Source organism: Enoplosus armatus, chromosome 20 (assembly GCF_043641665.1).
Source record: "Enoplosus armatus isolate fEnoArm2 chromosome 20, fEnoArm2.hap1, whole genome shotgun sequence".
Taxonomy (NCBI): domain Eukaryota; kingdom Metazoa; phylum Chordata; class Actinopteri; order Centrarchiformes; family Enoplosidae; genus Enoplosus; species Enoplosus armatus.
Genome location: NC_092199.1, coordinates 1,575,001 through 1,601,010, shown reverse-complemented (window position 1 = coordinate 1,601,010; position 26,010 = coordinate 1,575,001). Strand labels below are relative to the sequence as shown.

Genomic DNA, 26,010 nt, shown 5'->3' with positions numbered 1-26,010 from the left:
TGCAGAAAGACCTTAAACCGCTTCCGGTGTCAGTTTTAAAAATAAAAGCGTTTGCCGACAACGACCTTACTTCCATGTGGACTTCAAAGTAAAATACCTCATCGCCCAAAGGCTGGAAACATGTCAACATCTAGATTTGAAAAAAAGATTTTTAACTGATAAAACCAGCAGATTGATGACAAGAACAACACTACTATCATATCCGGTATGCCAGCAGCCGGTTAGCTTACCTTAGCACAAAGACCGGGAAACAGCTAGCCCAGTTCTATCAAATGATGACAAAATCTGCCTGCCAGTACCTGTAAAGCTCACTAATCAACACATCTTATCTTGTTTTTTAGTTTATTTCAGAGCTCACTTAACGTGTATTATACCTATATACTACACTGCACTTTACAGACCTTTTGTAGAGTGTGCTCATCCACTAACCTCACTAATTTGTCCATTACATCATCTTCCTGATATACATCAGACCACTGTGAATCTTTAACATCATTAACAAATGACTCAGCATTAAATCTTTTATATGACCTGCAGTAAACGATCAACTTGGGCATTTTAGTCAGTCTGGTTAAAGCAATCAAATTATGGTCACTTTTCGGTAATCTTTGTTTCTGAGGCTGCACATATTTAAGTGAGCTAATACCAAACCCTTCCTTGGCAAACTTAATAACAGAGATTAGTTGGAAAAGGAAAGTATTTAGGAATTATCTGCCGATCAGTGATTCCCAACATCACCAGTTACTGTTAGTCCATGGGTTATGATCAGGGGAACTATAGGTGACATTTCCCCCACCGCTTTTATTTTGAAGGCAGAATACATGTCCTCACAGTCTTACTGCTGAAAACTTGATGCAGATTTCCAACCAATCCACCAACTTTTTTTCCCCTCACTGTCTTTGCAAAGGATGACGGTAAATGCAGTCTCACAAAAACAATAACAGAGTGCGCTAACACTTCCACAAGGATGCCAGCAGTCAGATCAATTCAAGGACAGCAAGTAGGCTTTCTGTGTCTTGCTTAAGGGCACTCTGGTAGGATAATCAAGTTCACCAAGATCCAGGTGCAGGAAAGGCATTCAGTCACTTCAGTCTGCAAGACTGGACATATGACATGACAGGAAACAGTCTCACCATTGTATTTTTGAGACCTGCTGTATGATGACTTTGATGTGTTACTGTAAATCTGCATATATGGTGACACAAATATCTTAGTGGAGGGAACAGTTTATCTAAACACACACACACACACACACACACCTCACTGGTTTGAACTGAAACACCCTCAGAGATGAAAACAGCATCTGGTACAGCATTTGAAAACTAAGGGGACTTCCCAGGGGCTGTAACTCGCCTTATGTGTGTCTATGTGTGTGTGTTGTTTCTGACTGAGTGAGCCTGAATTCATTTTAATGGCGACGCATGTCAATGTGTGGATAGTGGCTATTTCTGAAGGATGGTTGGGGGGGGGGGTAAAAAACCCAACAATTATTTTTGGCTATTTTTTTCCAAATGGTTTTTCATCAATTGATTTAATAACTAGCAACTATTTTTCTGACACATATTATAGGTTATTAGTTAGATTTGTCCATCCTTCCAGACAACATGGAAAAACAGTCTTGTCCTATTGTCAATCTTCTTTTTTCATTTCACATTTTGGTGCAATGCGTTATGAACCCGTTCTGAAATGATGGAAGATGGAAGATAAATACCCAACCAAAACCAAGAAGGCTGTTACGATAAATAAGATTTTAACCCCGTTTCCCATGTTGCAACTAATCCTAACAAAGACGGTAGCTGCATGTCTTCCTGGACAGGAAACAGAGTCACAACTTGGGGAACAGGTTGAGAATATTTATATATTTATTGAGCACAAACGTCTCACATTTCAGCTAAAACACACCACCTACTCTTTGTAAGTGTCTGAGAGTCTTGTAATGTAATGTTTGCCTCGCACGATGTGTTCTGTCGTGTCTACTTCTGCGAAATCACTAATAAAGAAATAAAGAAGTCGAAGGTCCCTTCGATAGAATATAATAGGACAGCAAGGAGGAAGGCTAGGAGAGTGGAGAGGAGAGGAGAAAGTGAGAAAAGACGAAAGACATCACAAGATATGAAAAGAGAGGGAGACTAAACAGAACAGGAAAACAGAAGACAAAGGGATAAAATGAGAGATTAAACATGAATGAAGCAGAGATGGATTATATGTATATTCTGACATCTAGTGGTGACAGACAAAAATCACAGCACCGGAAGTATTAAAACGGTTTTCTCCTTTGCTCAGATGCACCTCTGCCAGCTGTTTTCTACAATGGTAAAAGTCTTCTGCTCACACCATTCTCAATCTAGTTCCCAATAGAGAATAATGTCACATGTAAAGGGACATGCCAGGTTGATTTTGTGGTGTTTATGAAAAACAAATGTAAGCAAAGAGCGGGAAATGTAGGAATGTGTATAGAGGGAAATTGTTTGTCCTACTTAATCATAATGGACAATGTGAAGTTCCATCAGACTACAGTGCAGCAGTTAAGGTCAGACATGGTAGAATGTTTACTGCAGGTGTGAAGTTTATTCATCTGCCCTACCTGTAATCAAGTCTTCTTAACCTTAACCATACCCTTACCTTATCCAGGTGTTTTAGTTGCCTAACCCCAACCATACTTTAACCACAAGTTGTTTTTTCATTGCCACAATCATGTCCTAACCACACCATAGTTGCCATGTGCAGATACAGTGGAAAGGGAGAATTTTAAAAATGTTGACATGTATGTCTAAAGGTATGGTCACATTAGTCTTTAATTCAACTAAATCTGTCCACACTCAGCCTTGGAAAAGCTTTCTACCTCATCTAAAGGGCATATTACCTCCTGCATTGTGCCCTCTTCCTCCTCTTGTATTTGTTCTTTGTCCCCTTACATCCTCTCTTTATGGGGGGACGCAAACATGCACGTGTCACGATAGCTATTCGTGATGATATTCACAAGATTGCTTTGTATGCAGATGATGTTATTTTGTTCCTCGCCCTGCCACATCAAACAATGAAGCGAGTCTTACTAAGGAGCCCTGAAAGATCTTTTTTTCTTTCTTTCGGGATTCAGGGGCTCTGTAACGTGAATAGCTAAAAGCCAGAGGCCCCTCTCCTCTCTGAGCCATCATCTCCAAAACAGTGAGTTGATTGGGGTGGTAAGTCACTTGGCTTCCCTCCTCTCTGCCTTTGCCAGAGTTGATCCTACAGCTGCTATCTGCTGAATGTCAAAGGCCTAATTGTTTTAAAAGAAGGCACTGCCAGCACCGATGCCAGCCCCTGTGCCAGTCTATTCTTCAAAACTGTATGATGCCCGAACACTGCAGGTGCCACCGTGAAGCTCTGCCAGGTTCTCAACAACCAACGCCTGCTTAGGGAGCTTTTGCATCCGTGAAAAACTCAGATCTGTTCTTTATTGTCGCAATATTGAACCCCTCATGGTACAGTAACGTCAAGACTATTGGCTGGCAGGAAGGCGGGTGCTGGCACAGGGGCCACAGCATGCCACGCAGGGATTTCAGCCAGGCTTAGAGCTCCGCAGTAACAGGTTTTTGAGGTTTGAAGAAGCAAGGCCCGATGCCAAGATGACCTGACTGCCCTGAAGAAACAGACAGCCATAGCAGGGTGCATGTCAACAAGCACTGGGATCATTTCAGGTCCTGTGGCAAATAATGAGGACCAGACCTCCAGCTCTGGTGTCATTTCACGATCTCTCCTCAAAAACAAGGAGACAGAAACACATTTTTCCACAAAAAAAGGGAAAACCCATTTATTTGTATTGAATGTGTCACAAATGGCGAGAACACAGAGATTGTAGTGGAGGTCAATTTGAGGATCAATACAATTACAAGAGAAAACAAAGCTGGCTGAAAATGCTTGTTGTGATGTGGCTGTAGATCCTTTCAGTAATTCAATAACTACATTCTCTGATGGATGTCAGAACGTACCAGGTGCAGCTTCGGTTTGAACCATTTAGAGCTAAAGTGCATCCGTAACATTTGTTTGAATAAACCTCAGAGACACAGTGAAAAAGCAGTTAGAGTAGCTTCAGTAATCCAACCTATTTCATTTTATATTTTGTATGTTTTATAAGAGACAAGATGGGGATATTTATAGTTATATGCAACCCTGTCTCCTGGAAATATTATGAAATGCTACCCAGATTACATTTTTAATCAACATAATGTGGAAATGTTGTGCTGTGATCCTTCAGAGCTCCGCCTATTGTGTTGACTCACCTGAGACAAACAAGGAAATAAGGCTTGTCAAGCCTCCTTACTGACAAGAAACAGAGAAACACAAGATCATAACATTCACCTTTGAACCATCAGACCTGGTAAGAGACAGCAGCTTCCTGAAACCCAGAGAGATTTGAGTAGTGGGATTCTGTCCTGGGCTCAGGATTTAACTCGGGGACTCACAGCTGGGATGTTGAGGTTCAAGACAACAAAGACTGGTGGGACCTGGAGGTGTTGGCAGAGTCTGTTTGTTGGTAAGGATTCGTGGGGTCTACAGTGTGGAGTGTAGACTTCAGTGATGTTGGATACAGAGTGGACCCCCCCACATTCACATAAATAAATACACTGATTTCCCAGTCAGAGAGAAGCTCCAAAGGTCAAAATCATTATGAGAAAATGATTCAATTCAATTCAATTTTATTTATATAGCACCAAATCACAACAAAGTCATCTCATGACACTTTACAAAATAGAGCAGGTCTAGACCGACTCTTTATGATGTTATTACAGAGACCCAACAGTTCCCACCATGAGCAAGCACTTTGGAGACAGTGGCAAGGAAAAACCTCCTTTTAAGAGACAGAAACCTCGAGCAGAACCAGACTCTAGGTGTCGGGGGGGGGGGGGGGGGGGTCATCTGCTTTGACCGGTTGGGTTTGAGAGAGAGAGAGAGGGGGGGGGGGGACAGACAGACAGACAGACAGACAGACAGAAAGAGACAGAGAGAGAGAGATAGACGTAGAGACACAGATAGACAGACAGACAGACAGACAGGCAGAGATGTATGGCAGCACTAGCAGTAGAAATAGCAGCTATAGTTATAATAATACTGGAAATATGACTGATAATAGTAGTTACAGCTGTAATAGTAGCTGAGATTAATAATAGCAGCTTTAACAGTAACAGAACTACGACTAAACATAATAACTGTAGTGATGAGAGTCAGGCAGGCCCATGGCGGCAGCACCCAGGCGTACCAGGACCACGATCCACAGCAACCTACGAGACGACAAAGCACAAAGAAACTCCGGGGAAGAAATAAAGTTAGTAACATACATTGGACTGTGATGAATGTGCAAAGATGAAGAGGGAGAGGAGGAAAGCTCAGTGCATCATGGGAAGTCTCCCCAGCAGTGTAGGCCTATAGCAGCATAACTATTAACTACTAAAATGATAAATAAAGTTCTATATTACTTACTCGTTTCTGTATTGATTACATTTCTGGGGAAGAAAAACAGTTTTTGTTGGAAAATAGATTTTATTTGAGATATTTTAGATTGTCCCAAAGAAAGAATTTAGCTTGTATCATGTAACTCAGTGAGCATGACAGTTCCATTCAGAGGCTGATTAAGACTGTCTTGAATGATGAATTGTTAATAATATGATGTAGTTTTGCTTGTTTGACATTTTTATGGCCTGATATATTGTTAAGTATACGCTATATACATTATATTTCCTCAACAATTCCATTGTTTCTGTATTTGTCTTCATGAATGCATTTGATTTGACTGGATTGAAACGACCCTCTTTTTTTTGATCAGTTTTAGATTTTAGAGACAAAAACACACTTTCAACAGAAACTCAATACATTTTTTCATTCAATTTGTTGAATTGAATTTTTTTTTTTTACATTTCTCTCAAGGGCTGCATAATTGCTTACGTTTATTGTCTGTCATTTGAAATATACCTTTTTACGAGTTTAATCGGAGCACCTGAACGCGGCATTTGTAACGATGAGATTGATGAAGCCGCTAGTGTGAAGGTCGAATATGAGCAATTCCGGTTATAATTTTAAAAACAAAACTAGACAAAAAACACCCTGCAAAAAACATAGCTAAGTAATGTATCAAGGTGACATTGACTTATACGTTAATGAATGTATATTTATACGGCCAGCTAGAATGTTCTTTCCGTACGTTCAATTGAAGCTTTTATTTCTAAGGAGAGATTGCCAAACTTCCGGTCACGTTCTGCTCTCTGGTTAACTTGACGCAACGGGGGAGTCCAATGGAAGCCTTCGTCGCAACCCGGAGGAAACAATCGAGTGCGATTTAGCTTGAAAATAGGAGTCGATTTCGTTAGATGGGGTTATAAGCTGTATCTTTTCTCAACAGACTGGCTCTGCCGTTCTCTCCGTTGTGTTTCAACTCCGCTAATTTGCCGTTAACGGCGTCTGTTGGGCCTTGTTTATACTGTGCAGGGCAGCTTGAATCAGGGAAGCAGGCCCGGTCCTGTGCGAGTTTAACGGCCGTTTCGGGTCTGGAGTGTGTTTTGTGCGGATCGGCCCTTTAGCTCACCAAGTAAGTGGAAATACGGATAACAGTCAGTGTTAGTTTACCAGTAGAAAATGGTCAATGTTTGGATTTTTCGGTTGCGGCTCGACACGATGTCAGTTTGTAGTTATTGTTAGCTGTTAGCTTTAAGCTAGCAGTTTGCTGGAGTGACGGCTCCTGTCTCCTCTGTTGAGCTTCTTGCTAATGCTAACGGCTAAAACTCGAGCAAACGTAAATAGTAACTTAGGGAAATGTGTTACATTTGTACGCAACACATATATCGTTTCGTAATTGTTGATTTGTCTCATCCTGTGGGTTTTGTACGTTTTGTTGTGATTCCATTAATTCGTCTGCTAGCATCCTACCAGTTCTGATAGGTTAACTGCAACTTAGCGCCATTAGCTCGCTGGCAAGCTAATGTTAGCCTTGTTTTTGTCAAACCAGCTGGCTGAGAAGTACTCAAGCTGTTAGCTAGTAATTCTCGCATCTAGCTACGCTTCTTTTATATCAATCCGAATATAAATGAAATTAGATCAAATAATGATAAATTCAACCGATTTTATTGTTTGCTTGTAAACAAAAACATTAAGAGGCCGATCCCTTGTGGATAAATATATGTTGAATCTATCATTCTGTAAGTACGTATTCTACTGATCAGTGAACATGACTGGCACTGGCTACTGCTGTTTAGTTTGTAAACTTAAATTAAAAACATAATATATAGTTCTTGAGAAAAACTGTAAAAGAGGTTAATGTAGGGAATCGCATCCATGATGACTATGAAAGATGTTCTTATGACATTAAACATTTGAATGATGTATCCTTCTTTCTGCTCCCTTGTCCTCTTGTCTTAGAGAATATGACCCAGATGCAACAATGACATCCAGATTCGGTAAAACCTACAGCCGCAAGGGAGGAGAGGGCACGTCCAAGTTTGACGAGGTTCTGTCCACCAAGAGAGGCACCCTTAGTACCAAATGGGGTGACACCACCTACAAGGCCAAGGTGGGCTCCAAGCGGGTTGGTGCTCCCAAGAACGACTCTGTCCTGGAGGTTTACAAGAGGCCTCGTCCATCTGGAGATGGCTTGGAGGATCCATTCGGATTCGACAGCGATGAGGAATCCAAGCCAGTGTCATCACGCAGCAGCAACAAGTCGTCACCCGCCAAGCCAACCTCAGCAGAGCCTCCCCAAGCGGAAAGGCCAGGCATTTCTCTGGACACAGGGAGCAGGTCCAGCCTCCAAGGAGGATCCCACGCTTTGGCATCCGCTCGAGGGGCGTCATGGCTGCCCAATGACAGGAACCAGCCCAGGTTGATGGAGGACACAGCTCGGTTCTTCAACAGCAGCAGTGCTAGCACAGGTAATACACAGAATTTGAAACCTTTAAGCTTGGGTAGACGTGGACTAGGACTGCATCTGTATTGATTCATGATTGATCATCTATCGATAGCTGGTTAAAGCACATAACAACCCCAGACTTCCTTTTTGAAATAACCTTTTAATTATGACTTGATCAGAAACAGCAACATGAAATATTCTTACTGTGCGGTCACTCTGTGCAGTCAGTGAATGGGCTGAAACTTGATGTTTTGAATATTCCTCAGTTTGTTATTTAATGTCTTTGTCATGCGCTCATCCTGACACATCTGGTCAGGATGAGCGCATGATGAGTCTTTGAAAACAAACTTCGATGGACAGATTCGATGGCTCAGTCTGGTGGCATCCTGAGGCTCATGTTAATCACGCACATTACAGTTGGCACAAAACAAAAATCCTATGTGGTGAAAAATCATTGTTAATCTTGTGATGGAATCAGATGGCTCACAGATGCTAACTGAATTCTGGGTCTTCATATGACAAACTCGGTGATCTGTATAAAACTAAACGCTCCTGTGGACTACGTGAGCCCCTTTGAAGTCACAAAACGTCTACACTTTTCACTGAGTGATATCGGCGCAGTAGACAACTGTCGTAACACACCTCACAAATGTGAAGACTAATGGTGCGTGATGTGCAGCTTTTGTGTAAAATGATTTAAGCTTCAAGAATAATCAATAAGTGCTTGTGGTTTCCATGAGTGTTTTTTTCTTCAGCTTCAGATTTTAGTGATTCCGTTGTTGACCGAGCATTGCAGAAATCAGTTTTACTGTTTCTCATCTCACAGCCGGTCACTGTCAGTGTCGTCGCTTTCAGCTTGATTTGCCCTCAGCTTTCCGTGACCGCTGCTGGCCACCTGCCAGAGACGCGATCCACTCCAACTGACTCTGAACAACAAGCTCTGCCTCAGTGAGCACTTCGGCTCAGAGTGACGTTTCCACAGTGTTAGGACACTGAGCCTGCATTCAACAGCCGTGTTATCTGCTTACTAAGGCTGGCGATGTTGACTCAGTAAATATGACAAAATCCTTGACCAAATAACTCTTTTGATAAAGTATGCCAATATTGTAGAGTTGACTATTGCTACTTTCAGATTGATGGTCATATTCAAGAATATTGCGAGTCACTTAGCATTAAATACCAAGAAAAAACAACTACAGTTAAGCTATTAATGCTGTCCATATTATAATTATATATAATGTGTTCTAAAGGTGTGCAATGTGACAGCAGCATACATAAAGCTGGCAGCTCCTATCCCCCTCTGTCAGTCCACAAGATTTACATAGTTAATTAAGAACAATACTTGCAATGAGTTTATTTTGCAGGCTTTCGAAGTCATTGAACATTGAATTCATGCAGCCTGTGGGCATGCAGTGTACAGTCACAGTGTGTCAGGAAATGTTAACTTTGTTAAATATGTGTTTCAGAATCTAAAATTGTTTTTAAAGTTAATTTATTCAAATTGATTTTGTATACGGTGTTCGTCATTAATGGATAATGGTTTGCTCCTCGTAAGCCAGCTGTCAAACCACCTCATTGTCCTCCTTTTTAAAGCACTGTCACCATTTCCTGATACAGTGTTGTGAGAGGGAAACATACAGTAACACAAAATAAACAGAAGACGGCAGTTGTAGATAATGATATGTTGACATGCGTCAGCCATGTGAGCGGAGCCACACTGGGTGAAAACAACTTTTCCTCTTTCAGTGACATTTCTCAGGTGGACAGCGGCTCTTACGTGCTGCTGCTGGTTTAGAAGTGCTTTTGAGTTTAAGTATTTTAATCCTGATGGGTGTGACGAGAGGCTGTCTAATTCCTGTCCACAGCTTTCCAGTAACAACAGTTACAGACTGGCCCACATGTGTAAGAAACCATTTAGTCATTAAATGGTCTCCTACTGTATTGAAGCCAGTGTTGCTGTGATGCAGAGATTTCAGCTGTAAAACATATACATTGCATAGGACTTGTTAAGGCAAACTGCAGCTTGCAGAAAACGGAGTTTGATTGAACTGAGTTTAAAAAATATAATTCAAGTTCAAACTATGGAGGCACACCCAATTTCCAATTCAGTTTCCATTTTTTGAGACCCTACACCCAGTCATTTTTGTAACTGACTGTGAAAAACACTGTTGCTGGTCAGAGTACAATGGTTAGCAATGTTTGAACACGTTGATGCTATGATCAGTGAGTCTTACTGATTTATCAACCTGTATATCAGTATTTGGTGCTTGGTGGGTGTTCGCCCCTGTACTCTCACACTCCTCTGACAGACTCACACACACATGAGCTGGGACACTCCCTGACGTCAAGCCTCATCTTGTTTCCCAAGACAGGCACCCAAACTGTCATCTTTTTAGATTCCTAAGCTGTCACCCCTCCAGACTTTGTTATTTCTATCTGCTCTTTTAAACTGAATTATTCTGAAGTTATTATTCACATCAGAATTGGGTTTATTTATTGAATAATTAATTAATTGAATGGTTGGATTGGATTTTCTAAAAGCTTTGATCATTTCATGATAATTTTGTCACTTAGATTAGATTAGACTAGACAGCTTTATTAATCCCCACTGGGGAAACTCATTTGCCACCAAATCAACTCATACAGACAAGAAGCAATATAGACATTGCCTTCACAGTACACAACAAATAATTAAATAACACCATAAAAGACCACTGGAGACATGATAAACAGCTGGAGGGTGCTACTGATCTAGACCACATCTAAAAGTCTTCATTACAAAGTGTTCAGTAGAACACTGAGGCATCACTAGTCGCTCACTAAAGGAGCTTCTGTGTAATGGTTGGCCTTCAATACAGAACCGTTCTTAGTTTGGACCTTTTCTCTTTTCTACAGTGACCTCGAGGGAGTCTGGGGTAAGGCCAACCACTGAGCCAGCCTCTCTGCTCATCTTATTGATCCTGTTTTTATCATCCGCAGTGATGCAGGGCTCTTCATTGCATGAATCGTCTTTCGTTATCATGATCAGTGCAGCTAATTTTCTAGCAGACAGGCCTTGATGTTATCTTGTGTGCATGTCATACTTACACTTCTCTTTTGCCTAGAGGTTTGTAGTTGTTGGGCTTTGACATCCTAGACTTGCTAAATTTCTAAAAGATCCAATTTTGTAAAAACTCAGGTGGACCCAAACTGAGACCCACAAGACTGAAACAAGATAATATAACTTTGAATAGAGAAAGATGGATGTTGAGTGCTTTGGGATCGTCGCAAGGGACTTAGAGGAGTCGTATCTTCCCTCCCAGCTGATTGCTGTTCTTGAGAAGTCGACTGTATGCATTTACCTATAATGATCAGAGCATTTGGCTTCTTTTAGCACCAAGACTGTTGCCAATGCTCTGGAGCAGTTGCCAAAGAGGGGGGCAAGCCCTCACTCATTATCTAAATGTTTTATCTTTTGTGATTTTTTTTAAAAAATGTTTTGGTCATCAGATAAGGTCTGAAGAGAGTGAAGTAACGGAATGGTCTCTTTTCTAGATTTGCTATGCTTGTGCTCCGACACCACAGCCTTCCAAAACACCACAACTCTTTTACAGAGCAGATAGATATCCTTTGATGTTACACTGTGAAGCAATTTCCTGTGTTTGCTCAGAGTAACGAGCAACAGAGTCCAGTATTGTCGCTGTTCTGTGAAGGCAGAAATGGACATGGGGTGCTAATAACCAGTGTGTTGTCATAGCAAGTTTGATTTTCTTGAAGAAATACACCAACTGGCAAACGAGCGTTTGACGTGAAGCTCAGTGCAGCTCCAGCTGTGTTTGTTTGTGTGTGTGTGACCTGTTTTCAGTGTGTAAAGGAACTTTTTGAAATGGTGCAGTCATTATGTACACCATCGTTCTACTGAGCAGCCTGTGAAGTTAACCAAAAGCCAAATTGCGGGCACAGTGTTGTTTCATTATTGTACCAGACAGTAGTCTGTATGCAGCAACTCGCCACTATTTAGTATGAATACATTTGGGTGGTTTAAAAAGTGTGAAAAGATTGGAAAACCTTGTAGGTTGGAAAATTGTAGACAGACGTTTGCTGCCTTGGAGGTAAAGCACTTTGAATTGCCTCTGTGTTGGAAATGTGCTATATAAATGAAACTGCCCTTCCTAAAGTCTCAGCAAACACATTGTGAAGTAATTAAAATAAGTTTGCACAGAATTTAACAGCACAGATAATTCTGCATATTAACCTAATGATTGTTGACATTAAACACCACGACCCAGCGGCCCAACATTCTCTTGTTCCAGCTTCTCAGATATGAGGATTTGCTGCTTTTCTGTTTTAAATCTGGTCGATCGGGCAAAAAAAACCAAACTTGGAGACGTCAACTTGGGTTCTGGAAATTTATGATGGTTGTTTTTCACTATTTTCTGACATTCTATAGACCAACATTAATCAATTAATAATAATAATAAAAAAGAAAATAATCAGTAGTTGCACCCCTAGTGGATATTAAATTAGCTGCACATGTTATGAGCTGGAAATAGTCTATTATTGGCTGTGTCTGTGACCCTGTGGGTTTGTATTTAAATCCATTTTGAAATCCTAAATTCGATTTTAGAGGCCAAGCATCCAATCAATCATTGATCTGATAAATGAGCTGTACACAGTTGCTTTGACTGTCATGTTTATATCATTTTTTAACCTGGACTGATGTTTCATACAAATTAACTTGAATTGAGGTCTCAAAGTTTACTTAAACCTATTAAGTTAACTTAATAAAAACACAAACACTTGTTATCACCAGTTTATGATATTTAACAGAAGTGATTGAGTCTGGTTTGCTTTTTCCACAGCAAAGCCCCAGCAGAGTTCCTTGTTGTCAGAGAACCAGCACAGCTACTCCTGGTACCAAAACGCTTCTGAGAGTGATAAGAAGCCCCTGGCGCAGACCACCACCCTGAAGACAGGGTCCAAGGCAGAGTCCACATACGACTCCTGGGATGCCATCATGGGTCTCCGTCCGCCCTCGCCCAGCCAAGAACCTCGCAACCCCGCCCCCACGCTCTCTTGGGCTACAGCAGGTGTCACTATGGGCAGCTGTGACCTAGGGCAGACCCGTCACGTGAAGCCCCCCTCTCCTCCACAGCTCCAAAGCCCCAGCGACAACGAGGACCTCGGGGGAGATTCAGACTTCTTTGTCGAGACGTCAGGCTACTCCCAGACGTCGACGTCCTCATCGCTTGTAAGAAACTCGAACTGTCGGACGTACAGGAGGCCTAACAAACAGGGCTCTGGCAAAGCCTCAGACTCCAGCGGTTTTGCCAGCGCTGTTTTTGGTACAGATGTTTCCAAATCTACATCTGACGGCAGTAATAAGACGACAGGTGGTGGAGGGGGACGGGGCAGGACGAGGGACTACACAGTGCTGCACCCCTCTTCCATGTCTATGTGTAACGTCACCATCCAGGACCGAGGAGTGGAGGAGTTTAGTACTGATGCAGCACCCTCTAGTGGTAGCAGTAGTGCTGGGTCTGGCAGTACAACGGAGCTGGGAGATGCGGGATGGCAGCGAAAGAAGACGGAACAACAAATCACAAGGTAGGACAACACAAGGTGGCAGGGCTGGGCCTTTTCTGAAATGCTTTGGGTTTTTTTTGTTAAATGTTCTCAAATAACTTGGAAATATCACTTCTGAATGTGTGACATGTCCATCAGAGGGCAGCAGAAATCACACAGAAGTGACTGTCAAGTGACAGTCTGGCGCACTGTCTCGCTAAAAGACCCTGGTTGACGAAGGCACAGAGTTCATTCTTTGATTTGGAAACAGCAGGGGGAAACATAATTGTAGATTTCTCTGGGCAAAGGAGTCCAAATGGTGGCACCCAGCTGTTTCAAGAAGGCAAAAGACTTCTGTTCGTTCCTTGCTGTTTGATTTCAGAACTTTCTGAATGGTGTCAATGAGAAACTTGATGACTTGAACAGGTTTTGTATAAAGGTATGTGCCTGCTCACAGACACAGGGCCATTTTATCATTCTGTGTGAATGTATTTTTAGAGCTTTTCATTTCACGCATTTTACATTTTTTTTTTTATCTCAGCATGAGGCTCCAGGTTAAAGCAGTGTTTCAATCTGGCTCATTTCGGCTTTCAACCCCCCATGCATGTGCGCTCTAATATATCTGGCTGTTATACTTAATCCCCCTTTTTTGCCAAGGACAATATGTAGAGTAATTTTATTTGAATGAAACTACTACAGTCAACATCAAAGTGAGACTATCCCTTACTGCCACAGGATTTCTTCTGAATTTTCGAAATGCTGCAAGAAACAACATTTTAATTAAGTTTGCTATGATTACCTGGGTTGAAATGAACAGATTAGTTTCCTCAACAGGGAAGAGTCTCGTGAAGGTATTAATTAAAATTTGGCAAGTTACATGTTCATGTTGAACGCATTTTCCTGAAGCCTGAAGTTGGAAACTAGGAAATGCACTCTACAAGTGTAAAGGCTCACTGCAGGATGCCACTGCATAATAAAGAAGTTTTGACTTTTTTGTGTGACTGCCAGATATAAACCATGTTTTTCCTAATGTGCACCTGTCTTCTCCTCAGGTTCAGGCAGACCCAGACCAAGTCAAAGAAAGACAGTAAGCTGGACCTGTTTGGTTTTGACGATGCAGACGCCCGTCAAGAGGACAACGGCGCAGACAACACAGACGGCCGATCCAGTTACAAGATCAAATATTTCGGCTTTGATGACATGAGCGACAGCGACGGGACAGACGATGATGACGACGGCTCGAAAGAGAGGAGGAGGAGGAGGGCCAAGAAGGCTGCAGTCACCAAGGAAACCCCCTTGGTTACAGTGGAAGAAGCACCGACTGACGACCCACCGGATCCTTTTGAGAGGCTAGAGGTTCCAACAGTCCAAGCGAGGCCGCCGGCCAAGGAGAACAAGAAAAACTCTGAGAGGCAGGAAAGCAGGATACGAGCAGGTTAAAACGCACACTCTCTCTCAGAAGAACGTCTTTGTGCATTGCTGGATAATGTAACGTATGAACAGGGTTTTTGTTTGTGTAACAGGGCTACTAGCATAACTATGCTGCATTTCTGATTCTAGAGAAAGGTAATTTGCTTTGTGTAATGTTGATATATAAGCACAAACACAGAGCGCCCACACTATCTCTAACATACCAGCATACACTATGAACCCATCCTCCTACACACAGAGCACAACAACAACGCTAGCACTAGCAAACCATGTCTCCTCCTTTGTCTCGTCTGAGCTCATCCTCGGCAGGCAATCACTGTGAAGTGTCGGGTGTTTATGTTGTCTGAACGTGGCCACAGAAGATAAACTGAAAACCCTGAGAGCAACAGAACTTGATGAAGACAAAATGTATCTGCATTCAGGATCTAATCAACCGCTAATCTTCAGTTTAAATTTTTTTACGTACATCACTTCCTTGATGTGACGTATGACTTGTTAAAACAGAATGTTGGGTACCGACATAACTCAGGATAATTTCATTTAAAGGTGTAAGGCAATTATTCTTTAGAAATATTTGCATGCCAGTAGTGCCCACACAGAAAGAAATGCAACCAATAATCCCAGTTTATTCATCCGGACTGACCGTGACGTTTTGGTGATGGTGACTCTGTGTTGTCTGCAGACGTCCTGGACTTCTCGGAGGAAGGCCTCAGAGTGGTGGCCAGGGCTCCCAGGAGGCCGCCTCAGGGCAAACCAGCCGAGAAGAACCCAGACTCCTTCCGGAGGATCTTCAGCGCGCAGAAGAAGGTCAGACACAACACTGTGTTCACGCAGTTCACTGCCAGGTCACACGAAGGGTTACACTACATGGAGTGTTTTAAAAGATTAACAAAATGAATCACATTTAATGTGTGTGTGTGTATCAAAGCCTGATATATCTTCTTCCTCTGTGCCATAGAGCTCCATTGTTGTCCAGAAACTATTAGAAACACATCAATGAGTCACACATGTTTCTTCATCACCATGAAGACACACTATTTTGACTCAATCCCACATACATCGTTGTGCTGCCAGAAATGTCACCAGAGCACCAAATGAATCCACGGCTGAAAATAGTCCCCAACAAATGCTACAGCTAAACTTGATTTAAAAAAAGTGAAACTTAAGCTTTGACATCTCACTGAAGCATAATGAGTCTCAAAATCAGCTGCATTTTATTTTTGTTAAAATAAATAGGAATACATTTCTCAGTAAAGCAGCACATCTGGGTCATTCTATGTATGTGAAATATTTTAATCCCCAACTGTAAAACCTTCCCTCATTACATTTGAAAAAGAGATCTGCATGTACCTGTGGGGACGGGACTGTCCACCTACGCCAAGTGTGACTCAGCACTGAGTGTGTGTGGGCAGAGCAGAGGATTCGGCTCTGGTTTATTCATGGCTGGATGAGGGGAGGGATCGAGTCGTCTTTGAACATCTCTAAGCTGCTTCTCTTTTATTTATCAGTGTGCTAATGGTCTGTCACTCCCGGCTCTCAGACTGGGCTGACTGGATATCAGACTGTTTATTTCATAAGAGGCCTGGTGCCTTTTTATAGTAGAGATGATCAATGTCTTCAATCCAGACCAGCAGAAAAGCAAGTCTTAAGTAACTAATATTTGGCTATATTTTGCTCTTGCATGAATCTTGCTGCAATTAGAGTCTTACATGAGGTGAAAAACTTGGATTGAACTGATAATTTGATTTTACTTATGCTGGAGGAGTGCTGTTAATTAGATCTCTGTGCAGTTTCTGTAGTTTGCTGCGTTTGTCTTAACAAGCTCTGCAAGGCCTCTCTTCATCACAGATGCTTGTTAAATGTCTTCTTTTTAGTTTGCAGCATTTATTAACTTTGTTGTGAAAAGTGATGCATGATTCTTGCTGTAATTAGCAAGACTAATTTCTTGATTTTAAACTAGTGTCGTAGATGGGCATCAGGATTAACTGGAACACGAGTCACTGCCTCTGGTGACTTTATTACAGTTTGCAGATTATGTGTTTCTTCAATAGATTATTGCGTAGAAATGAAAATAATCGTTTTGTGAATAAATGCTCTTTGGTTTAGAGGGTTTTCATACAATCAAATCACTACAAAGTTTAGGGCTGGACTGTTAACCAACATGTTATAAAGCACTAACATTATGAATCTCTAGCCAACCTAATATTTTGTAAATTAGTTCCTTCAGACAGACTGTCATTTGTCGCGCCCCCCTTTAATGCACCAGAAGTTGCTACCATAAATCACAACTAACCCAAAGTAACAACCAATCCCCAATCCGTCAGCATGTGCATGTGTCCTCCGGTGGGTTCATTCCAAACAGAGGATGTTGAGTCGTCATTGTTGCATAAATATTCAAGAGATTCCAGCTGGATTTGCTCATTCAACCTTTATGTTAGCTTGGAAATGCATTGAGGTAGAGACCTCTTGACGATATGGCCGAGTAAATGGAAGGGTTACATCGATCTATCTGCCGATACTTAGTACTGTTAAAATACAATTTCTTTTAAACTCAAATTCTGTAGAAGCAGCAGAAACACAGAATTTTATAATGATATTGACAAAGAAACGGTATGGATATCCAACAGATGACCATGCCTTGTGTGTGCTCCTTTCATCAGCAGAAAGTCAGTCAGAGGGGTGTCTGCAGTAATGCAGTAACTTCACTCAACTAACCACCCAAAGAGAAAACAATTTGAACAGTTTCTATAACATTTGGTCTTGGGTAGCAGCCCTGTATACAAACTGTATTTCATGCTCTCTGGTTGTGGAGGCAGAGATAGATTGTGGAGGAAGTTCTCTCTCAGCACATGCAGGGAACTTTTGAAGAGCCAAATGTAAAGTTAATTTCCTCTCCATCTGCCCATTGCAGACCGGCTGTAAGAGTATTAGCAGACACATCGCCCATAGGAGCATAATAATGTACTTAATGTACTCTCTCATTCTCTCTTGTTCTCCAGTTTCATGTCCTGGCTCTCACAATAAGCCCTTAATATTCTTAGTTGAGTAATGCTTTCCTCTCTGTCTCCATCACTTCCTCTTGACTGCTTCATCTTTAGTTGTTACCTCCCAGAATAATGTTCTCTACCTTGCGCCTCTCCCTTCTTGCTCGTTTCGTTCTCTCTCTAACACTATACGTTCTGGCTCTCTCACTCCATCTTCATTTAACATAATAGAGAGTAAGAGCCGAGTTGAGCTCATTATAAAAACAATAGTGACCGGCCTACGGAGGACTTCTCGTATACGGACTCATCCATATTTAGGAGATGGTGTTGGGTTTATTTATGGATTTTATGGGACAAGCAGTTATTACCTCCATAACAATGACCCTCTCTGGAGCTCCAGTGTGTCTCTTTTCATGGATCAGACCCAGCATTCACTGCCAGCTTTTGGTATTTGGAAGTTTTCAATACTATGCATGTTGTTCTATGTGTTGGGGTGTAATTGAGGTTTGATACCCAGCTCTATCCATGACGACACTAATTTAATTTCAGCAGAGAAGGGGAAATTATGCACCTGGAGCAAGTGGTGTTGACTTGCCCAGTAATGACAGAACAATTATTGATTGGTTTCCTCTCATGCTTGCATGCTGCCCACGTCTTTCAAACTCCACACCTCCAATTTGTAACACAGGCTTTGGTATAAATGTCTTTAAGCCAACAATACCCTGATGACATGGCTATGACATCATCAGGGAGTTGTTTTCTCAGACTTCAGAAAACTCCCCCAGAACCACAGAAGACATTATAGAATTATCGATTAAAGTCATTTCACTGCCCTCCCCCAAGCTTGTGCTGTCGGCTCCAATGAGAAGCCAGTTTGCTGTTAACACACCCCCTGCAATGCCAAAACACTACGTGTCTTTTTTTTTTTTGCTTAGCGGCAGGTGGGTGGGGCGGGTGGGTTAGGTGTCCGCCTGTGTCATTCAGATTACTGTAGGAGGCTTTAATTCGGTGGGTTGATGTTCCAGCACAGCAAAGCTCATGTCCAAACTCCTCTTTTGTCTCTTCTTATTAACCCTGTGGTGCAGAATCCCCCCACACCTCCCTCAGTACTCTGCTCTACAGCCAATTCTTTCTCTTCTCCCTTTCTTTCTTTCTGTCCTGCCCTTCCCTCTTTTGTTTTTCATTATGAGTGCCCCGGCAACCACCAACCACAGGTTTGGCAAAAATATATAAAGAGGACAGGAGACGAGCCAAGGATGACAGGATGAGGGTGGTTGGTGGTGTGGGGGGTGTGTGCGTTTGTGTGTGTGTGTGTGTGTGTGTGTGTCCTACTGTTTGATCAGTGCTGGCGGACTCTCACAAGTTTAATGTGCATCCAGTTATCCTGTTTTCCCTTCTTCTTTCTGCTTTGTCTTTCTCCTTCACTCTTGTCTTTCTCATCTTTTTCCTCACCACATCTGTTTTTATCTACAAGCCCATTTCTGTTCTGTGTTCATCTGTGCTCTTACCATTCTAGTCAAGTTTATGAGAAATGATTGAAAATACTGTGAGATTATGAAAAGATGTATTGTAATGAACCACTTCCATTGCAGTTTTAACCCCACACGTTTTTTGAACAAAAGGAAGGGTGTGCAATCAAACTCTTTTTAAGCAAAAATGCTAAAAATAATTCACAGGTTCAACTTATCAAATATAAATCCTTTTCTTAGTCTTCTATCCAATGCTATATATGATAAACTACAAATCTGTAGTTAATCACTATTGGCGATAGTGGTGAGACTTCAGGAGCACTGAAAGATACTGCAACAATGAGTACATCACTGTGTGTGTGTGTGTGTGTGTGTTCATGTGTTCATGTTACAGTCTCCCACCAAAGCTGTGTACAACGCCAGACACTGGACGCTGGAGAGGGAAGAGGAGCCCCCTCCAACTTTCTTCTCACGATCACAGACAACTTCTGTAAGTGCACACACGCATACACACACGCACACTTTTAGGCTCAGCCTAAAATACGTTAAGATGGCTAGCAAAGTAAAATGACATGTCCTTTTCTCCATCAAACAATCAAATCATAAACCACTTCAGATCCATCATGATTAGAATTATTTGATTGTTTGATTCACATCACCTCTCCTACGTCTTACCAGGCGCCAGTCTCAGCAGGAGGATCCAGTAAGGAGCCCTCGGACGCTCAGAAGGATGACAGTGTTTTTAAGGCTCCTCCCCCTCCTCCCAAGGTCACCAAGTGTGTAACCCTGCCCACAGATCTCTACCAGGACACCGTCACTGCACTCAAATGCCGCAAAGAGCACAAGGAGGTACATGGACATTTATCACGTATCCTAAAACTGTACGACTGTCAGTTGTTTTCATCTGCTGCCATGAGGTAAACAACTGAAGAGGCATTTGGCACTTGTCCATCATTTGGTGTGTCAGGGACTTTACTTGTGGACATCAGTGGACGACAAGATTGATTCAAAAATGTACTTAAGTTAAGAGGTATTAAGGCGTCCTGGTGCACTACACATACTGAGTAATTGTGTACCTTTGTTACATGCCATCCCTTCTCCCACATTCCCCATCACTCTGTACTAACTACTATCAATGTAATAGGAAAACATGTTTTTATAAAGGTATTTTTGGACACATTCCACTCGTTTATTCCCGCCCCTGTGTTTTCCAGCTTTATACAGTCGTCCAGCATGTGAAGCACTTCAATGACGTGGTTGAGTTTGGAGAGAACCAGGAGTTTACTGATGACTTTGAGTATCTGGCTACTGGTCTGAAGAGTGGACAACCTCTCAACACACGCTGCCTTAGGTAAGAACCTGCTGGCATGCCCCATGGAGGGAATGAAGCGCACCCTCCCCGACACTGCTGCTGTGGTCAACTTCTGGCTGGTTTTACTTTTATTCATTTAGCTTACTTAAACTTCTTCTCTAAAGTAATCAAATTACATAAATATGTAATAAATATGTATATGATGCCATGTGTGTCTGCGTGTTGTTTCTTCAGTGTGATCAGCCTGGCGACGCGCTGTGCCATGCCCAGCTTCAGGATGCACCTCAGGGCCAGAGGGAAGGTGGCTCAGGTCTTTAAAACACTCAATGACGCCCCACAACACCCGGTAAGGATCAGTCAGTGCAGATGAACCAAACACACCTGCAGTTCACTCTCCTACAGGAGGAAACTACAGTAATGAGTGGAGAACAACAAAAGCAACAATAATGGCAGTATGATATGTGTTGACTGCTGTCATTTAGCTAGTCCTACTTTACTGAACACTGTCCCGGTTATTCTCTGTTTTTTTAAGCTGTAGTGGGTTGGACTTTATTTCGTTGTGTCATTTAAATTTGGAGTAGATTGGAAAATTCAGTCTCATGTGATGACAGGAGTTAGAAGAAATTTATAGGTGTCTGTTTTATATGCCACAGCATGGGGTCATGGTGTTTGATTATTTTCTCATCTTGAATTCAGAAAATCAGTTGTAGAGGCGAGAGACGTTCAGTTCAGAAGCCTCAACACGTTCATGTTGACATTTAAAAGCCATCTTTACTGGTGGTTTAACAAAGTAAATATACTCGGCAGGAAAATTATAACTGTCCTCTGCTGGAATTTAAGTGACATATTTAGAAATTCTATCCTTAAATGATACGAAGCTGTAGAAATGTAGCATTATCTGCATAAAGACATTTCTGAAATGATGTCAAAGTGAGGTCGTGAGACAAATCTCAGAAAACTGAATTTGGTTTGAGAAGAGTCTTTTTTTAAAGTGGACTATATTAAATATGTGAATAATGACTTTATTCACTCACTCTCATCTCTGCAGAATCTGGCTCTGTGTACAGCGTCTCTGATGTACATCCTCAGTAGAGACCGGTTGAACATGGATCTGGACCGGTCATGTCTGGACCTGATGATCCGACTGCTGGAGCTGGACCTGGACCAGGACCACGACCAGGACCAGGACCAGGACCAGGACCAGGGGGGAGGGGTTGGGGCTGAGACAGACTCCACCGCTCAGTTCAGTGCCAGGGAAATCGCCAAGATGAAGGAGAAGATCAGGAAGCTCTGCGACACCGTGCACAACAAGCACCTGGACCTACAGAACATAACGGTACTGAAAAAGGATCCCACTTCTATTAAAAACTGCTGGTTTTTAGTTTTGTGTGAATATTCATCACATTGGATCATTTATATTCCATGTACTCAATGTTTCCTGCAGAACTGTCGGGATGGAAAAGCATTTAGACCGTTACACCTCTCCACTGAAACCTCTGACTAATGATATTCTTTTAGCAGCCCTTCAGTCAGGGTGACTCACAGCCACCCACACGTGTCAAGATATTTCTAGCAGCTCCACCGGAGCTGACGATCGTTTGTGATCTAAAACATCTACAGTAAATATCAGGTTTTGGTTTCAGTCTCTTACAATCAAAGAGGGAAGGTGTCTTTTATAGAGCCGCCATTTTCACACAGTCTTCTACAAGCACAGGGAACAGCCCAGAAGGCACGGCAGCAGTATTCTCACAAAATAACTGGAATATGTAGAACATCACAGACTGAGATGTAACCGGTTTAATAGTGTGAACGGAGACATCTGTCTAGATTTTAGCTGACTCCTTTTGTCCCTCCTCTCTCCCTGTAGACCGGTCATTTAGCCATGGAGACGTTACTGTCTCTGACTTCCAAGCGAGCGGGAGACTGGTTCAAAGAGGAGCTACGGCTACTGGGAGGACTGGACCACATAGTAGATAAAGGTAAGAGATATTGTACAGAATTTGTATTTGATATGATGCGTGAAGTTTCTGACCCTGTCTCCCTGTTTTTATTTCTCCCTCCACAGTGAAGGAGTGTGTTAATAACTTAAACCAGGAGGACGATAAGGAGAAGCTGGTGTCATCTTTGTGGGGAGCTGAGAGGTGTTTACGGGTGCTGGAGAGTGTAAGTGTCACAGACATAGGGACATGTTACATATAGGTCCAGACCCTTGGAGTATGGAGTGGTATTGTCAGGCTGAACGAAGTCTTTTCACTCTTTCACTGTATAACTGAAAGAGTAAGATTTTTTCACTTTTAAAACCACAATCAACACAACGAAAAAATAATGTATTTGACAACAAAATCCACTGATATAAAGTAACAGTTTGGCGAAATGTCTCCCATAATCTGTTCACACTACCGAGGTTTAGTTGAACGCTTCGGTTTAGACGTCTGCCGACTTTACAGTGAGACATAACAACGTTTGTTGGTCCTGATACCATTATAATCTCTGTGGCCTCCACCCAGAAGCCAAACACTTTTACACAGGGAAGGTAGTGTGAAGTAAACCGTGCTTTAAAAAAAGGTTTTCTGTTTGATTTATTTGGATACAGGTCATTTTAAATTTTCAAATGGAGAGGTTCATCTCAGATTTGGGTTTAGGTTGATCAGTTGCAGTCCACAACCAACACGATTAAAAAAATAAACTTCTGATCTGATCTTACTTGTTTCCCAAAATAAAATATAATGTGTATTTCAGAATGAGTGTAATCTTCCTAGAAGTCATTAGTGGAACAAAAACTTCAGGTAAAAAGTAATTGTCTTTGTGTACATACAGGTGACCGTCCACAACCCAGAGAACCAGGGCTACTTGATTGCCTACAAAGACTCATCACTCATCATCTCCTCTGCAAAGTGAGCAAACACACACACACACACACACAAACGCAGTCTTGACCTCTGACCCCAGAGGTCACTAATGTCTCTCAGCCAAGTCACTGACTCTGTCCCGCTCCGCTCTGACAGGATTCAGTATGTTTGATTTTTATATTGACAGATCTGATCTGAACACTGCTGGTAATCTTTTGTAAAGGTGAATTTATAAGAACAGCTTCTTCTTCATCTTCAAGATGCTGAACACTGACAGCAGATTAAACTGTAAAAATATTGATTTCTGCCTTCAGAAACCCAGATTGACTCTGTATAGACTGTGTGCCTGTATGCATGATGGTTATTATGTGTATCATTATCAGGGTTTTGTTGTTCAATTTCCTGGTCTCGACATCCTGTCAGTCATAGCACTGACCCCCTCTGACCTCAGCCCCCACCACTGTGGAAATGACCTGACCCTGTTCTCTCTCTCTTTTTTGTGGGTCTTTGCCCTCGAGTGCTTCAGGCACATATTGGTGTTTTGTTTTAATCAAATCTGATACAGTCAGCTTTGTCCAGATATTATAGTCATTCATTCTTGAACCGAAACATGAATTACACATTTTTATGTCTTTCAACGAACCTATGTGTTAATTTGTTTCATTATTCTGTCTATCACTGGGCAGTTACTCTTATTTTGTGATCACAAAATTATTATTCTGTGTTTTGACAGCTTATTTTTGTCAAGATCAATAATTATTGGAATAATTATTAAAACGCACATCTGTCTTGTCCGGGGGCTCAGTCCAGAAAACTGTAACTGAGTCTCCCAAATGACATGAAACTGCCCATCTGCCCTGGTTCAAATTTCTATTTTTAACATTTTTGTTACATGAAAAAAAAGAAACGATCTTTCAAGCCAAAATTGTCCCCTCTAATTATTTAGATAGTAATCACATGATGATCCCGATTATCACGGAGAATTTAACAGTCGTGTGGTGGTCAAGTACCGAAAGCCAGAAAGTACAGAAATGCCAAAGATGTGTTTGAGGTAATGGCGTCTCCATTACGGTTTTGTGCACCAGAGAGCTTTTTATTCAACTGTAAAGTGTCCCACTCAGAACATATCTGCCTCACAAATCTGTAAGAACCAGATTTTGTTGTTTTGTGTAAATTGAGAAACAAATGATCTCAAATATCAATAAACAGTCGAAGGACGTAAAGCTGAATTACTTGACCTTCTCACTCCTCCTCCTTCACCCTCTATGTGACCGGACCTTCGCCCCCTGCAGAAGGTCTGCGGTGAGGGTGGGGGTGGGGGGGGGGGGGGGGGGGGGGTAGTGAAGATGAGGATGAAGGCTAAATGGGTCAACAAAGAGCTGCTGTTTCAGTGGGTGACACAGGCCTCAGTCTGAGCATTCAGCTGTCCTCTCTGGTAACTCGATTAACCCCCAAAACCACAGGGTGAGTGAGAGAGCGAGCGAGCACTGCCACCTAAACAACTCCACACACACACACACACACACACACACACACACACACCTTTGTTACCATGCACGCTTCCCGTATTGTTTCAACCCAGACTCACCTCAAATTTTAACAACATTTTCTCTCCTGTAGTTTTCTTATGCATCCTCCCTTCACTCTCACTTTGTCACATCCCGTCTTGCTGTCGTCCTCCATAGACCACACCCGTCTTTTCTCTTTCTCTTTTCTGTTTTCCTCCCTTTCATTTCCTTCCTCTCACTCTGTTCTGGTCTCTGTTCAGTCACCGCTGTCATTAGATTTAATCTAGTTATTTACATCAGGCGGCTGACCTGCTTCACCCCTCCTGCTGCTGCTGCTGCTGCTGCAGCCGGCGTGTGTGCGTGTGTGTGTGTGTGTGTGTGTGTGTTTGTGTGTGTGTGTTTTCCCTCAATGCCGCTCTGTTTTATGATGGAGTAGAAAAGAAAAGAGGAGAGTCAAGTTGAGATAGATCCAGAAGACATCTGGATGTGAATCCAGTTTGTTTGTGCTTGTGATGAACGAGTCGAAGCTATGATGAATACAAAAAGAGAAAACAACTCCCCACACTGTCTGGCTTAGTGTTGGTATATTTATTTACAGTGTTTCGGTCTATGTAACCTTCATCAGGTCATATACCTGATATAAGTGTGTGTATGATGAAGGTAGACTTAAATGTTGTAAATGGCCTGCCCTCTCAGCACACCTGGAAGTATGACAGGTCAATGCACCTGTCATACTTCCAGGGGTGTAGAGATTTATTTTCAGTAATTTGAGGACGATTATTCAGTTAATTAAATCATTGTCTTGTCTTGCAGTTGCCTTTTAATTGTGAGGGGCAGCTTCACATACACACTGTTTTTGTTGTAAACACACTGGAAACATGTTCTCCTCTCCCCTCGTCCTCTCTCAGGGCGTTGAGCAGGTGTGAGGAGATGATCCAGCGTTACAGCAGGGAGCTGAACTCAGACGGAGCCGTGGTGGGGAAAGCAGTGGAGGACTGTATGAGGGCCATCATAGGAGTCCTGCTGAACCTGACGCA

General features: G+C 42.2%; 1 protein-coding gene across 1 annotated transcript in view; it reads left to right on the top strand.

Moving 5' to 3' along the window:
* Positions 1-6,482: 6,482 nt before the first annotated feature.
* Positions 6,483-26,010, top strand: part of LOC139303143 (wings apart-like protein homolog) — a 23,962-nt gene continuing 4,434 nt past the window's right edge. Inside the window, exons 1-14 of the mRNA XM_070926866.1 lie at positions 6,483-6,562; positions 7,390-7,898; positions 12,718-13,462; positions 14,473-14,855; positions 15,534-15,658; positions 19,699-19,794; positions 19,983-20,153; positions 20,519-20,655; positions 20,851-20,962; positions 21,665-21,952; positions 22,484-22,595; positions 22,682-22,779; positions 23,434-23,510; positions 25,882-26,010. The exon at positions 25,882-26,010 is cut by the window's right edge and continues 8 nt beyond it. Coding sequence (XP_070782967.1) covers positions 7,412-7,898; positions 12,718-13,462; positions 14,473-14,855; positions 15,534-15,658; positions 19,699-19,794; positions 19,983-20,153; positions 20,519-20,655; positions 20,851-20,962; positions 21,665-21,952; positions 22,484-22,595; positions 22,682-22,779; positions 23,434-23,510; positions 25,882-26,010 — 2,960 coding nt within the window. The 5' untranslated portion in view covers positions 6,483-6,562; positions 7,390-7,411. The remainder of the gene's footprint in view (positions 6,563-7,389; positions 7,899-12,717; positions 13,463-14,472; positions 14,856-15,533; positions 15,659-19,698; positions 19,795-19,982; positions 20,154-20,518; positions 20,656-20,850; positions 20,963-21,664; positions 21,953-22,483; positions 22,596-22,681; positions 22,780-23,433; positions 23,511-25,881) is intronic.